Here is a 17,150-nt window from a genome sequence, read left to right as displayed (position 1 = left end):
CAAAATGAGTTTCAATCATTTTTTTTAATATTTTTATTTTTTCGGGTTAACGATCGAGGACTTTGATATGTTAAAATGTATTCGAGTTATAACGGGATGCAAGCCAAATGAATTTAGGTCATTATAAAAGTTATTTTGTTCATATTAAGATGGGTACCAAGTAAAATAAGTTCGGGGCAATAAAAAAACTGTCAGCTTTGATTCTGGTTAGAGCATTTTATAAGAATAATGAGTTCGAGTCATCTTTAAAAAAAATAGGTCTTGATTTGCGTCATAACAATTATATACAAAAACGAATTTATGTTCAGCAAAAATTTCAAAAGACTTCCAAAATAACCGTGACTGCCATAATAGATTTGGTTCAAGTCAAAATGCTTAGCAAAATGAGTTTCAATCATTTTTCTTAAACTACCATGCCATGAGTATAAAACTTGGTTTTTATGATTCGTATAGTAATTGTAACGTTCAAAAAGCAACATTCATTTTTTGTAAAAACCGTATCGTACCATATGTTTAAAAGGTTGCAACTACCAAAAATCCGTTTAAACATATTGTCATCACCGCAGCATCGCGCGGGTATATTACTAGTTATGTTAAATGAAGGATTTGTTGAGTTGGTGACAACGTTAAATGTTCCGAAAGTTGCGGACCGGACACGGAACCTATTAATAGAAAGTATGATAAATATTAGATATATGAACATGTTACTGCAGTGAAAGTAGTAACTGCAGCAAAGAAGCATGTAGTCGATATGTTTGTCAGCTTGGTGACTTCCCTTTTAGGTTATATAGTTAAGGATAAGATTTATGGTTTCTTAATGAAACTATTTATGGAGAGAGAAAGACGCACAAAAACAATATATTTGTGTGATTACGTTATTGATATTAATTTATTTTCTCTCAATATACACTCCGGATAAAACCCTTTATTATTTAATTAAAGTTAATATGGTATATCTAACAATTATCAAACTAATCTACACTTCGGAGAAAAACCTTTATTACTCAATTTTTTCTTTTTTTTTATTTATTTTATATCTTTTACAAAAATATTATTAATAGTACTCAAGTTATATAAATATCAAAATTATCAAGATGATCTCGACTTTAAGATTTCAGCTTTAGTTTAGAGCTGAGCTGAGCCGGCTTGGTGTAAAGTTCGAGTCGAGCTATCCTTGGATCGCTAAAAACCTTAAATTAAAATGTTATTCCCGCTACATAGTGTGAGCACTCGACTAGTATATAATAATGTATAATTAATATTTTAATCTATTACTATATAAAAAATAGTCGTGTCACGTTAATGTTATGTAAGTGAAATCTCTTGCTAAAAATAAACAAATCAAAGTTTAACTTTCTTTGGTCAAAATAACCACCCGAGTGTTTTGTGGATGGTTGTTTGATTGCGTGAAATCAAATGGTGGTGTTGTAGCTATATAATGACCAAATTGTTAATTAAGTACCTACTTTATCAAACATTGCTTTGACAAATTGAAACGACATGTCTCAACAATCAACAAACCGATAATCTAGTAAACCTTTAATAATCGCACTGAAGAGGTAACCCTAGGATTAGGCTAGTTGTATATGTCGATGCTTAGAGATCTTTGATCCTTATCTCATCCAAAGGCTCAGCCCAATAATCCAACATGTTGGGCCCATTTTTAGTAAGTCAAAATGGTGCCAGCCCATTAGGGATCCGCCAATTACCCTTTATATATAAAGTGAGATTTGTCATTTCCTCCAAATTTACATTCTTATGAACCACTTCTTTCTTTCTCTCTCTCTCTCTCTCTCTGTCACACACACACAAACACTCTCTTTGCATAAAAATACACATATGCATAGGAGAAAATTAACAATGGCTATGTTGAAAATGGATCCGAGTCGACTATTTTTCCTCATCTACATTGCGCCCCGAGTCCATTCCAAAGATGGGAGCAACTGGTCCTCAACTTGACGCCATCCGTGGGACTTGAGAAAAGTTCTTCGGGTTCCACATCCACAACGGCGAATTCGTGCTTCCTCTTGTATCACTCCAACTCGAAGAATCCATTTTTCAACAAATCCTTGGCAAATCCATACTCTCTTGTTAAGATCCGAAGCTAATATGTGTTTTTTTATAAAGAACTAAAGAAAATCCATTAATTGAGCAAATAAGGCCCTTCCTCTCATATTTAATTAACTCTTATTATACATCAACATACACACTCACACACATATACAAAATATATATACATACACACACACATATATATATATATATACAGATAAAATCTATGCCAAAAATTAGAATCAAAATCAATACCTGAAGACAGAGGGACTGACTTGAAGGTACTTGACAGCTTGAGACCTGGTGATGTATCTAGCGGCGTTACCTTCTTTCTTCTTCCCCTGTGCAAATTAAAACTCAAATTATCAACATATATAAAGAACAGGTTAATCAACTAATTAGCTGCTAATTGTTTGATAAAATGCAAAACACAAACTAGGGCAGTAAACAAACCGAGAGTTCGGTGAACTGCTTGGCAGGAAGCTCTTTTATGTCCATTCGTTTAATAAATGAAACAAACAGGGAAAAACAAATTTGGCCCAATTAACTAAATGAATGAACACGAACACAGGCTGTGTTCGTTCAACTGTGTTCGTGAACTTTCAATAAAGTGTTAGTTAACATCCATTTAAGTACTTAAATGTTTGTTTGTTCATTAAAGTCTATTTTAATATATTTAAGCCACTTCTCTAATCTTAAAGTAACAACCATCATAAAACATAAACAGATGAGTATTAATAATTAATGTATACGTAAACCAACATATGAATATGAAAGTTAAATACAGAAACACAAACTTGGTACTTGCTAGCAAGACCAAACCATTGACACTGGCCATTCTCAATTATCCATATCAAATAAAACATTTAGGTGCTCGTAAAACGTTCACTTGCCCAATTAAAGCTTAACGGACGAACACGAACACAAGGCTGTTTTCAATTCGGTTACAGCCCTAATACAAAACCATAAACCAATCGGATTCTGTATCACCATTTACCTAAATAACTATCAATACTAATTAATCAAATAGAATCTACGTCGAATATTCGAATCAGAATCAAAATGAGTACCTGAAGACAGATAGACTCACTTGAAGGTACTTGACAGCTTGAGACCTGGTGATGTATCTAGCGGCGTTACCTTCTTTCTTCTTCCCCTGTGAAAATTACAACTCAAATAATCAACATATATAAAGAACAGGTTAATCAACGAATTAGCTGCTAATTGTTTGATATGAGCTTACGGCAAGTCGGTAGTGCGTCGGCATGGCTGTTGAACAAGGGTTGTATATGATAAACCCTCAAAGTTAAGACTTCTGCTTGTAGATTTATAAATTCGGTATATATGGCCATGAGCACTATACAAGCTTGACCTGTTCTTTAAAGTTATTGTTTACTTGGGCTTAATTTTTCTGTTATAAACGGGCTAGGCATCACTGCAGTTTAAAGGTGCACAAATCGGGTTTTTTAAATACCCGGGTTCGGGTATCACCGGCCGACCGGGTATTGGAAAATCGGGTATTGGTAATACCTGGTTCGGGTTCTTTCGCAATTTATGTGTGCGAGAGATATATGCTTGCCACTCGAGGCTTAGCCTAATGAAACATAAATACCATTATAATTTTTTCCTAAAAGAAAATCTTAATTATAGTTTCAATGTGACAACACATACCCTCTACAGTTATGGATTCTTTCTGCTTAAATATAAAGATGCACCATTGTAAGACAGTCATCCAAATCTCTTAATGCACCAATAAACTTTGGATATCTAAAGCAAAACACAAAACACATATCATAAAGTGACATGTTACAAGAAACTAAAACAACAAGTAAAAATGTTAAATACTGAATATGCTAAGACCTACCTTTCTCGAATAAGCATATTAAGAGTATAAGTAGGCTTTCTTGTCAACAGCCATCCTTGTTCTTCTTAGACACTGCTTTCTTGACCTTTTTCTCATATGCTCGCATCTCACGAACTCTATCAAGAAGCGGCTCGTGTTTAAGAAACAATATATCCTTCATGTGATAATAGGTATGCTGGTTTCCTTTCACCTTTTTCATTGGGTCCCGCGGGAACACGCCTTAGAAGATACATAATCTCCTATTGAATCAAACACCCAAAAACATTAAAACTAGCAGCAAGTCATATTTATTTAACCAAGTCCATTCATTAATAACTAAACACCTTCACACAAAAGAAAGTGGATGTGTGAAAATATGTGTACTAATAGAGTAATAGTAGCCAAACAAATTCATCCAAACAAACGAAAGGATAAAACGCAAAACACAAACTAAGGCAGTAAACAAACCGAGAGTTCGGCGAATTGCTTGGCAAGAAGCTCTTTTATGTCCATTCGTTTAATAAATGAAACAAACACGGAAAAAATAATTTGGCCCAATTAACTAAATGAATGAACACAAACACAGGCTGTGTTCGTTCAACTGTGTTTGTGAACTTTCAATAAAGTGTTCGTTAACATCCGTTTAAGTACTTAAATGTTTGTTTGTTCATTAAAGGCTATTTTAATATATTTTAGCCACTTCTCTAATCTTAAAGCAAAACCATCAACTATAAAACATAAATAAATGAGTATTAATAATTAATGTATACGTAAACCAACATATGAATATGAATGTTAAATACAGCAACAAAAACATGGTACTTTCTAGCAAGACCAAACCATTGACACTGTCTATTCTCAATTATCCAAATCAAATAAAACATTTAGGTGCTCGTAAAACGTTCACTTGTCCAATTAAAGCTTAACGGACGAACACGAACACAAGGCTGTTTTCAATTCGGTTACAGCCCTAATACAAAACCATAAACCAACGGGATTCTATATCACCATTTACCTAAATAACTATCAATATTAATTAATCAAATAGAATCTACATCGAATATTCGAATCAGAATCAAAATGAGTACCTGAAGACAGATAGACTGACTTGAAGGTACTTAATAGCTTGAGACCTGCTGATGTATCTAGCGGCGTTACCTTCTTTCTTCTTCCCCTGTGCAAATTACAACTCAAATCAGCAACATATATAAAGAACATGTTAATCAACGAATTAGCTGCTAATTGTTCGATATGAGCTTACGGCAAGTCGGTAGTGCTTCGGCATGGCTGTTGAACAACGGTTGTATATGATAAACCCTAAAAGTTATGAATTCTGCTTGTAGATTTATAAATTCGGTATATATGGCCATGAGCACTATACAAGCTCGACCTGTTCTCTAAAGTTATTTTTTACTTGGGCTTTTAATTTTTCTGTTATAAACGGGCTAGGCATCACTAAAGTTTAAAGGTGCACAAATCGGGTTTTTTAAATACCCGGGTTCGGGTATGACCGGCCGACCGGGTATTGGAAAATCGGGTATTGATAATACCTGGTTCGGGTTCATTCGCAATTTATGTGTGCGAGAGATATATTCTTGCCACTCGAGGCTTAGACTAATGAAACATAAATACCATTATAATTTTTTCTTAAAAGAAAATCTTGATTATAGTATCAATGTGACAACACATACCCTCTACAGTTATGGATTCTTTCTGCTTGAATATTTTCCCTCTCTATAGCAGGTAGTGCAGCAAAAAGATGCACCATTGTAAGACAGTCATCCAAATCTCTTAATGCATCAATGAACTTTGAATATCTAAAGACAAACACAAAACACAAATCATAAAGTGACATGTTACAAGAAACTAAAACAGAAAGTAAAAATGTTAAATACTGAATATGCTAAGACCTACCTTTCTCGAATAAGCATATCAAGAGTATAAGTAGGCTTTCTTGTCAACAGCCATCCTTGTTCTTCTTAGACACTGCTTTCTTGACCTTTTTCTCATATGCTCGCATCTCACGAACTTTATGAAGAAGCGGCTCGTGTTTAAGAAACAATATATCCTTCATGTGATAATAGGTATGGTGGTTTCCCTTCGGCTTTTTCTTTGGGTCCCGCGGGAACACGCCTTTGAAGTTACATAATCTCCTATTGAATCAAACGACCAAAAACATTAAAATTAACAGCAAGTCATATTTATTTAACCAAGTCCATTCATTAATAACTAAACACCTTCACACAAAAAAAAAAGTGGATGTGTGAGACTGTGTGTACTAATAGAGTAATAGTAGCCAAACAAATTCATCAAAACAAACAAAAGAATAAAATGCAAAACACAAACTAGGGCAGTAAACAAACCGAGAGTTCGGCGAACTGCTTGGCAGGAAGCTCTTTTATGTCCATTCGTTTAATAAATGAACCAAACACGGAAAAACAAATTTGGCCCAATTAACTAAATGAATGAACACGAACACCGGCTGTTTTCATTCAACTGTGTTCGTGAACCTTCAATAAAGTGTTCGTTAACATCCGTTTAAGTACTTAAATGTTTGTTTGTTCATGTTTGTTCATTAAATGCTATTTTAATATATTTTAGCCACTTCTCTAATCTTAAAGCAAAACCATCAACTATAAAACATAAATAAATGAGTATTAATAATTAATGTATACGTAAACCAACATATGAATATGAATGTTAAACGCAGCAACACAAACTTGGTACTTGCTAGCAAGACCAAACCATTGACACTGACCATTCTCAGTTATCCATATCAAATAAAACATTTAGGTGCTCGTAAAACGTTCACTTGTCCAATTAAAGCTTAACGGACGAACACGAACACAATGTTGTTTTCAATTCGGTTACAGCCCTAATACAAAACCATAAACCAATCGGATTCTGTATCACCATTTACCTAAATAACTATCAATATTAATTAGTCAAATAGAATCTACATCGAATATTCGAATCATAATCAAAATGAGTACCTGAAGACAGATAGACTGACTTGAAGGTACTTGACAGCTTGAGACCTGGTGATGTATCTAGAGGCGTTACCGTCTTTCTTCTTCCCCTGCGCAAATTACAACTCAAATCATCAACATATATAAAGAACATGTTAATCAACGAATTAGTTGCTAATTGTTTGATATGAGCTTACGGCAAGTCGGTAGTGCTTCGGCATGGCTGTTGAACAACGGTTGTATATGATAAACCCTAAAAGTTAAGACTTCTGCTTGTAGATTTATAAATTCGGTATATATGGCCATGAGCACTATACAAGCTCGGCCGGTTCTCTAAAGTTATTGTTTACTTGGGCTTTTAATTTTTCTGTTATAAACGGGCTAGGCATCACTACAGTTTAAAGGTGCGCAAATCGGGTTTTTTAAATACCCGGGTTTGGGTATGACCGGCCGACCGGGTATTGGAAAATCGGGTATTGGTAATACCTGGTTCGGGTTCATTCGCAATTTATGTGTGCGAGAGATATATGCTTGCCACTTGAGGCTTAGGCTAATGAAACATAAATACCATTATAATTTTTTCTTAAAAGAAAATCTTGATTATAGTATCAATGTGACAACACATGCCCTCTACAGTTATGGATTCTTTCTGCTTGAATAATTTCCCTCTCTATAGCAGGTAGTGCAGCAAAAAGATGCACCATTGTAAGACAGTCATCCAAATCTCTTAATGCATCAATGAACTTTGGATATCTAAAGACAAACACAAAACACATATCATAAAGTGACATGTTACAAGAAACTAAAACAGCAAGTAAAAATGTTAAATACTGAATATGCTAAGACCTACCTTTCTCGAATAAGCATATCAAGAGTATAAGTAGGCTTTCTTGTCAACAACCATCCTTGTTCTTCTTAGACACTGCTTTCTTGACCTTTTTCTCATATGCTCGCATCTCACGAACTTTATCAAGAAGCGGCTCGTGTTTAAGAAACAATATATCCTTCATGTGATAATAGGTATGGTGGTTTCCCTGATGTGTAGTAAAACACACTTACTTTCCTTATGATTTTATCATGGTTTTTATGCTTAATTGCTTATTTTATGAAAGTATTGGGGGTTAAGTGCAATAATTTACAAAGTTTAAATGTTAATTGTAGGTTTATGAAAGATGGTGAAAAAAGAGTTAAGTTGGAAGACTTTAGGTGCCTTTTTGGTCAAGTTTCAAAGCTACAACTCAAGGCCCGACCCAAGCCCACAAGTTAGAAGCCTTACATGATATTATATTAAGTTAATTAACTTAGTTTTCAGCCATTTTCCAGCCCTAAAACCGAAATAAAAAAAGAACCCTAACTCCTACAAGGTTGCGATCGGCAGCAGCAAAGGAATAGAAAAAAGAAGCTTGTGGGGCTGTGGTGGCTGTTGTGACGGCTGGAGAGGAAGAAGAACACCAAGGAGAGTCTTGTGCAGCTGCTAGGCATCAAATACATCCATAAACTCAGCTCAATAACCTTAAGTAATCATCTTTAAACTTTGTTTTTTTGTTCAAGAACCCTAACTAGTTGAATTGATCTTTTTTCTTTGGATTGTTTTGCAAGTAATTGATTGTTTGACTTTGATTTAGTTATTCTTGGATCTTGAATGAGTTTGATTATGTTTATGTTGATGTTTATGATGTTTTACTTGAATGTTAATGGCTTTCCAAACTTAATGAGTAGCTAATCTTGTTTGTTCTACCTAGGTTTGATGAATATTGTTAGGTTTTGACTAGTAATATGGATTGTTAATGATCATGGCTTAAATTGTTAATGTAAAGTTTGATTTAACAGTAAATTAGATTGTGTTTAGTGGCTGTGTTTTGTTTGATTATACCTAATAACCTCGTGCTTTAATTAATTGAATCGGTTTTGATTAGTTGTTGCATGTTTAAGGCTCTTTACTTTGTGTTTAGGGTTTATTTGCGGGAAGTACAACCGTAGGGATAAGTGGGTAAATTAATTAGATAAAATCAGTTGTGAAACACCTTCTTAGAGACCGAGAGGTGATAAGAAGTAAACTCGTCTCATTATTTTTACTTGTTAGAATTAAGATCGCGCGAGAGCGGGTTTTGTTCTTGTAGGGTTTGGGTGTTTGAGCGATTAGTTGATCTAGTTTAAGTTAAGTTGAATTGTTCCTCTATCCTTGGTTGTGTAGTATTCGTTTCCATTAGGCTAGTGTGTCGGTGAGACCGAGAGGTGAGTCGGCATTAGAACACGTTAATAATTTGTTTTCCCGGTTTGTTCTTAAAACCAACTAAAATAAGTTAGAGTTTGTTAGTGAGACCGAGAGGTGATCTGACCTTCTTGAGCGAACCTTAGTTGTGTCATCCTTTAGGACCGGTGTCGTAAGAGTTTTCAATCCATTGTCTTGTCATCTCCTTCAATATGATTCTTACCTAGGTAGACGTTTTTATCACTACAGTCAAAGTTTCCGAAGTTTTGTCAAAAGTTTTCATTTAGTTAAGTTCAGTAGTTAAATCAAATCTAAAAAAAATCAATTAAATATTTTGGTGAGTCTTGGTTAGAGTTTAGTGATTATAAACGTTTTCACGTGTCTTCGAGTTCGATATCCGGACTTTCTTCATCTGTGCTTTACGCGACCGGTACACTTGCCGTTTGTGTGAACTATGATAGATTGTTTGTTTTTTAAGCTTAGTTGCGACTTGTGTTTTATTTATATAATTCCCTTCACCTTTTTCTTTGGGTCCCGCGGGAACACGCCTTTGAAGATACATAATCTCCTATTGAATCAAACGCCCAAAAACATTAAAACTAACAGCAAGTCATATTTATTTAACCAAGTCCATTCATTAATAACTAAACACCTTCACACAAAAAAAGTGGATGTGTGAGACTGTGTGTACTAATAGAGTAATAGTAGCCAAACAAATTCATCCAAACAAATGAAAGGATAAAATGCAAAACACAAACTAGGGCAGTAAACAAACCGAGAGTTCGGCGAACTGCTTGGCAGGAAGCTCCTTTATGCCCATTCGTTTAATAAATGAAACAAACACGGAAAAACAAATTTGGCCCAATTAACTAAATGAATGAACACGAACAATGAATGAACACGAACACAGGCTGTGTCCGTTCAACTGTGTTCGTGAACTTTCAATAAGTGTTCGTTAACATCCGTTTAAGTACTTAAATGTTTGTTTGTTCATTAAAGGCTATTTTAATATATTTAAGCCACTTCTCTAATCTTAAATAAAAATAATCAACTATAAAAGATGAATAAATGAGTATTAATAATTAATGTATTCGTAAACCAACATATTAATATGAATGTTAAATACGGCAACATAAACTTGGTACTTGCTAGAAAGACCAAACCATTGACATTGGCCATTCTCAATTATCCATATCAAATAAAACATTTAGGTGCTCGTAAAACGTTCACTTGTCCAATTAAAGATTAACGAACGAACACGAACACAAGGCTGTTTTCAATTCGGTTACAACCCTAATACAAAACCATAAACCAATGGGATTCTATATCACCATTTACCTAAATAACTATCAATATTAATTAATCAAATAGAATCTACATCGAATATTCGAATCAGAATCAATATGATTACCTGAAGACAGATAGACTGACTTGAAGGTACTTGACAGCTTGAGACCTGGTGATGTATCTAGCGGCGTTATCTTCTTTCTTCTTCCCCTGCGCAAATTACAACTCAAATCATCAACATATATAAAGAACAGGTTAATCAACGAATTAGTTGATAATTGTCTGATATGAGCTTACGGCAAGTCAGTAGTGCTTCGGCATGGCTGTTGAACAACGGTTGTATATGATAAACGCTAAAAGTTAAGACTTCTGCTAGTAGATTTATAAATTCGGTATATATGCCATGAGCACTATACAATTTGGGCCTGTTCTCTAAAGTTATTGTTTACTTGGGCTTTTAATTTTTCTGTTATAAACGGGCTAGGCATCACTACAGTTTAAAGGTGCACAAATCGGGTTTTTGAAATATCCCGGCCGACCGGGTATTGGAAAATCGGGTATTGGTAATACCTTGTTCGGGTTCTTTCGCAATTTATGGGTGCGAGAGATATATGGTTGCCACTCGAGGCTTAGCCTAATGAAACATAAATACCATTATAATTTTTTCTTTAAAAAAAATCTTGATTATAGTATCAATGTGACAACGCATACCCTCTACAGTTATGGATTCTTTCTGCTTGAATATTTTCCCATTCTATAGCAGGTAGTGCAACAAAAAGATGCACCATTGTAAGACAGTCATCCAAATATCTTAATGCATCAATGAACTTTGGATATCTAAAGCCAAACACAAAACACATATCATCAATTGACATGTTACAAGAAACTAAAATAGCAAGTAAAAATGTTAAATACTGAATATGCTAAGACCTACCTTTCTCGAATAAGCATATCAAGAGTATAAGTAGGCTTTCTTGTCAACAGCCATCCTTGTTCTTCTTAGACACTGCTTTCTTGACATTTTTCTCATATGCTCGCATCTCACGAAATTTATCAAGAAGCGGGTCGTGTTTAAGAAACAATATATCCTTCATGTGATAATAGGTAAGGTGGTTTCCCTTGGCCTTTTTCTTTGGGTCCCGCAGGAACACGTCTTTGAAGATACATAATCTCCTATAGAATCAAACGCCCAAAAACATTAAAACTAACAGCAAGTCATATTTATTTAACCAAGTCCATTCATTAATAACTAAAAACCTTCACACAAAAAAAAAACGTGGATGTGTGAGACTGTGTGTACTAATAGAGTAATAGTAGCCAAACAAATTCATCCAAACAAACGAAAGGATAAAATGCAAAACACAAACTAGGGCAGTAAACTAACCGAGAGTTGGGCGAACTGCTTGGCAGGAAGCTCTTTTATGTCCATTCGTTTAATAAATGAAACAAACACGGAAAAACAAATTTGGCCCACTTAACTAAATGAATGAACACGAACACAGGCTGTGTTCGTTCAACTGTGTTCGTGAACTTTCAATAAAGTGTTCGTTAACATCCGTTTAAGTACTTAAATGTTTGTTTGTTCATGTTTGTTCATTAAATGCTATTTTAATATATTTTAGCCACCTCTCTAATCTTAAAGCAAAATCATCAACTATAAAACATAAATAAATGAGTATTAATAATTAATGCATATGTAAACCAACATATGCATATGAATGTTAAATACAGCAACACAAACTAGGTACTTGCTAGCAAGACCAAACCATTGACACTGTCCATTCTCAATTATCCATATCAAATAAAACATTTAGGTGCTCGTAAAACGTTCACTTGTCCAATTAAAGCTTAACGGACGAACACGAACACAAAGTTGTTTTCAATTCGGTTACAGCCCTAATACAAAACCATAAACCAATGGGATTCTATATCACCATTTACCTAAATAACTATCAATATTAATTAATCAAATAGAATCTACATCGAATATTCGAATCAGAATCAATATGATTACCTGAAGACAGATAGACTGACTTGAAGGTACTTGACAGCTTGAGACCTGGTGATGTATCTAGCGGCGTTACCTTCTTTCTTCTTCCCCTGCGCAAATTACAACTCAAATCATCAACATATATAAAGAACAGGTTAATCAACGAATTAGTTGATAATTGTCTGATATGAGCTTACGGCAAGTCGGTAGTGCTTCGGCATGGCTGTTGAACAACGGTTGTATATGATAAACGCTAAAAGTTAAGACTTCTGCTAGTAGATTTATAAATTCGGTATATATGCCATGAGCACTATACAATCTGGGCCTGTTCTCTAAAGTTATTGTTTACTTGGGCTTTTAATTTTTCTGTTATAAACTGGCTAGGCATCACTACAGTTTAAAGGTGCACAAATCGGGTTTTTGAAATACCCGGGTTCGGGTATGACCGGCCGACCGGGTATTGGAAAATCGGGTATTGATAATACCTGGTTCGGGTTCATTCGCAATTTATGTGTGCGAGAGATATATGCATGCCACTCGAGGCTTAGGCTAATGAAACATAAATACCATTATAATTTTTTCTTAAAATAAAATCTTGATTATAGTATCAATGTGACAACACATACCCTCTACAGTTATGGATTCTTTCTGCTTGAATATTTGCCCTCTCTATAGCAGGTAGTGCAGCAAAAAGATGCACCATTGTAAGACAGTCATCCAAATCTCTTAATGCATCAATGAACTTTGGATATCTAAAGCCAAACACAAAACACATATCATAAAGTGACATGTTACAAGAAACTAAAACAGCAAGTAAAAATGTTAAATACTGAATATGCTAAGACCTACCTTTCTCGAATAAGCATATCAAGAGTATAAGTAGGCTTTCTTGTCAACAGCCATCCTTGTTCTTCTTAGACACTGCTTTCTTGACCTTTTTCTCATATGCTCGCATCTCACGAAATTTATCAAGAAGCGGCTCGTGTTTAAGAAACAATATATCCTTCATGTGATAATAGGTATGGTGGTTTCCCTTCACCTTTTTCTTTGGGTCCCGCGGGAACACGCCTTTGAAGATACATAATCTCCTATTGAATAAAACGCCCAAAAACATTAAAACTAACAGCAAGTCATATTTATTTAACCAAGTCCATTCATTAATAACTAAACACCTTCACACAAATAAAAGTGGATGTGTGAGACTGTGTGTACTAATAGAGTAATAGTAGCCAAACAAATTCATCCAAACAAACGAAAGGATAAAATGCAAAACACAAACTAGGGCAGTAAACAAATCGAGAGTTCGGCGAACTGCTTGACAGGAAGCTCCTTTATGTCCATTCGTTTAATAAATGAAACAAACAAGGAAAAACAAATTTGGCCCAATTAACTAAATGAATGAACACGAACACAGGCTGTGTCCGTTCAACTGTGTTCGTGAACTTTCAATAAAGTGTTCGTTAACATCCGTTTAAGTACTTAAATGTTTGTTCATGTTTGTTCATTAAAGGCTATTTTAATATATTTAAGCCACTTCTCTAATCTTAAATAAAAATCATCAACTATAAAAGATAAATAAATGAGTATTAATAATTAATGTATACGTAAACCAACATATTAATATGAATGTTAAATACGGCAACACAAACTTGGTACTTGCTAGCAAGACCAAACCATTGACACTAGCCATTCTCAATTATCCATATCAAATAAAACATTTAGGTGCTCGTAAAACGTTCACTTGTCCAATTAAAGATTAACGGACGAACACGAACACAAGGCTGTTTTCAATTCGGTTACAGCCCTAATACAAAACCATAAACCAATCGGATTCTGTATCACCATTTACCTAAATAACTATCAATATTAATTAATCAAATAGAATCTATGTCGAATATTCGAATCAGAATCAGAATGAGTACCTGAAGACAGATAGACTGACTTGAAGGTACTTGACAGCTTGAGACCTGGTGATGTATCTAGCGGCGTTACCTTCTTTCTTCTTCCCCTGTGCAAATTACAACTCAAATCATCAACATATATAAAGAACAGGTTAATTAACGAATTAGCTACTAATTGTTTGATATGAGCTTACGGCAAGTCGGTAGTGCTTCGGCATGGCTGTTGAATAACGGTTGTATATGATAAACCCTAAATGTTAAGACTTCTGTTTGTAGATTTATAAATTCGGTATATATGGCCATGAGCACTATACAAGTGGGCCTGTTCTCTAAAGTTAATGTTTACTTGGGCTTTTAATTTTTTTATTATAAACGGGCTAGGCATCACTACAGTTTAAAGGTGCACAAATCGGGTTTTTTAAATACCCGGTTCGGGTATGACTGGCCGACCGGGTATTGGAAAATCGGGTATTGGTAATACCTGGTCCGAGTTTTGGTTCGGGTATTGTCTCTTAAAATGATACTCTATGCATTGGGTTCGGGTCAGGTATAGAATCGGGTATTCTAAAATCGGGTATTTGAATACCCTATGCATTGGCTTTTTTCCGGGTATTTTTCGGATATAGATTGGATTTTTTAAAACTTTGCACTTTTTCGGGTATTTTTAAGGTATTTTTCGTGTATACATCGGGTATTTGAAATACCCAGTTTCACGTATTGGAAAAACCTGGTTTCGGGTATGGAACCGGTTCGGGTTTTTGGGTATTACCGGGTATAAATCGGGTCCGGTTCGGGTTCGGGTTTTAGTACTAAAATGCATACTTTATCCGTACCCTACGGGTCGGGTCGGGTTCGGGTATTAAACCCGTGTATTAAAAAAACGGTTTCGGGTTTTTATTCCGGGTTCGGGTTTTTTGTGCACCTCTACTACGGCTACGGGGTGGCAAATAGGTTGGGTTGGGTCGGAACGAGTCAATTAAAAAAATGCTTTGGTTCGGGTTGTAGCGGGTCAGAAAATGATAGAACGGAATATTGTTTTGACCATTTTAGTAAATTATATGACACAAACTAACTCATATAATTTTCAAAGCAACATAAACGGACTAATTTGAAATGCTTTGGGTCATTTAATTAGACAATTTGTATTAGTTCAATTAAAAAGTGAAAAACGTCTTATCACGTCACTACCCTACGTCAGTATGGGAGCTCTCACTAGCTTTTGACACAAAAACTCGTATTGGTTTAACTAAAAACACAATTACTATTTAATCTTTTTTTATATAATAGTAATGTGTGATTGGTTGGATTAAAGGTTGGCCCCACATAAGGATCCCCTTAGCCCGTTCACCCACCGACCCCTCTTCCTTCTATTGTCCCCTTCGACGTCTCTTTATTTTTTTTATGAACAACTGAAATCATAATATGTGCATTATTCCCTCAACTATCATCTAATATGTGCATTATTCCCTCTATTGTCCCCTTCGACGTCTCTTTATTTTTTTTATGAACAACTGAAATCATTGCATTATTCCCTCAACTATCATCTTATACATTTTGGTTATATTCTTGATATCAAAAACTTCGAATGGTGATGACGGGGTAGCCCAAAGTCTTGTAAAATGACTCTCACACATTAACGCTAAAAAGGTTAGAAGGTTATAAGGTTCCTTTTCCCGCTCAATTAAGGAGAACAAATATGTGAACAGTAAAAGCATGAACAGTAACACATCACATCACTGTTCACATTATCTCTCAGCCGTAAAAAGGGGGATATGCTCAGAAAGTATATTATTAACCACAAGTCAATAACCTCCCACGCATAAAAATGTCAGCCCTCTACCACAAACAAGAGATCAAGTCGATTCTACTGAAAACGTCGGCGTCTTTTCCGGCGAGTTTCGTTTGCTACGGCTTGAAGATCTTCGTTGACGTGACCGTATGGGTTAGTTGGAACCATTTTTTTGTTGTTGATGAAATATGGAATTGTAATTAGTGACGATAATAATATATATAATGGTGGACATGAGATGACAAGGGTTTGTAAATTGGTGTTTTCGTGGCGTTTAACTTTGTTGACTGTTTTTACATATATATTCTAGATGTTTTGATTTTTCTTTGGCTGCTGGCTTTGTTTATGTTGTATATTGTAGTTATATCAACAACTTTGTTAATTCTTTTGTTAAAGATGATACTGTCATGTCTTTTAAGCTTTTCTATTTGTCTTTTGTTAATGAAATTCAATTGATTAGTCTTGAGTTTGGTTCGTTTCAAACTTTTATTCTAAAGCTTTTCTATTAAACTTTTATTAATAGATATTGTTTATTATTTATTAATATACTAGTTTTTATTCCTCGTATTACGAGGGCTGTTTTATATTGTTTGTTCTATTATTTATTTATTTTTATTGTATGAAAGTTAATAATATACTTTCGGTTTGATGATAAATTGTTTCACAAATAAATGAGATGTTATAACCCGGTTTAAAATCTATATGGTTTTGATGAGACCCAAGACCCGTTTATTTTTTTTACTATGAAATTGGGTTTTTAATCATAAATAATATTTATGAAAGTTAATAATATACTTATAGTTTAATGAGACCCAAGACCCGTTTATTTTTTTTACTATCAAATTGGGTTTTTAATTTAAATAATATATATATATATCTTTTTTTAAATAAATAAGACATTATTTTTTATTATATCATATTCTATAGGATTTTTACATAGATAATTTGGTGATAATATTTTTTAATTTAATGAGATGTTATAACCCGTTTAAGGAATATCTGGGTTTGGTAAGACCCATACCCATGAATTTGGGTCAAATGCATGAGAAGCCTCCATTTAAAAATCAAGCAAATCTGGTGACTCCAAAAAAAGGGGGAGCGACCACA

At 34.5% G+C, this 17,150-nt stretch overlaps 1 protein-coding gene, 1 long non-coding RNA gene and 1 pseudogene across 3 annotated transcripts in view; all 3 read right to left on the bottom strand.

Annotated features, from left to right (window-relative positions):
* LOC143561828 (pescadillo homolog) overlaps positions 1 to 5,202 on the bottom strand; it is a 95,040-nt pseudogene extending 89,838 nt beyond the window's left edge. The window contains exons 1-2 of the transcript XR_013140382.1: positions 5,157 to 5,202; positions 3,168 to 3,208 (exon numbers count right to left, since the gene is read on the bottom strand). The product of XR_013140382.1 is annotated as a pescadillo homolog (transcript). The remainder of the gene's footprint in view (positions 1 to 3,167; positions 3,209 to 5,156) is intronic.
* Positions 5,203 to 11,503: 6,301 nt separating this feature from the next.
* On the bottom strand, positions 11,504 to 12,605 carry LOC143561831 (uncharacterized). The gene is made up of 3 exons (XR_013140383.1): positions 12,551 to 12,605; positions 12,378 to 12,463; positions 11,504 to 11,536 (listed from the first exon to the last, which is right to left on the bottom strand). It is a non-coding gene; the product is annotated as an uncharacterized LOC143561831 (long non-coding RNA).
* Positions 12,606 to 12,984: 379 nt separating this feature from the next.
* On the bottom strand, positions 12,985 to 14,498 carry LOC143561830 (pescadillo homolog). The gene is made up of 4 exons (XM_077049801.1): positions 14,449 to 14,498; positions 14,276 to 14,361; positions 13,203 to 13,441; positions 12,985 to 13,105 (listed from the first exon to the last, which is right to left on the bottom strand). The coding sequence occupies exons 1-3, from the start codon at positions 14,470 to 14,472 to the stop codon at positions 13,246 to 13,248; spliced, it is 306 nt and encodes a 101-aa protein (XP_076905916.1). The 5' UTR covers positions 14,473 to 14,498; the 3' UTR covers positions 12,985 to 13,105; positions 13,203 to 13,245.
* Between the last annotated feature and the right edge of the window lie 2,652 nt (positions 14,499 to 17,150).

Source organism: Bidens hawaiensis, unplaced genomic scaffold (assembly GCF_021521415.1).
Source record: "Bidens hawaiensis isolate Kalapana, Puna unplaced genomic scaffold, B.hawaiensis_p1.1 tig00020807_1, whole genome shotgun sequence".
In the NCBI taxonomy this organism is placed as follows: Eukaryota; Viridiplantae; Streptophyta; class Magnoliopsida; order Asterales; family Asteraceae; genus Bidens; species Bidens hawaiensis.
The sequence above is the reverse complement of the archived record's forward strand: the minus strand, read 5'-3'. Positions and strand labels throughout refer to the sequence as shown.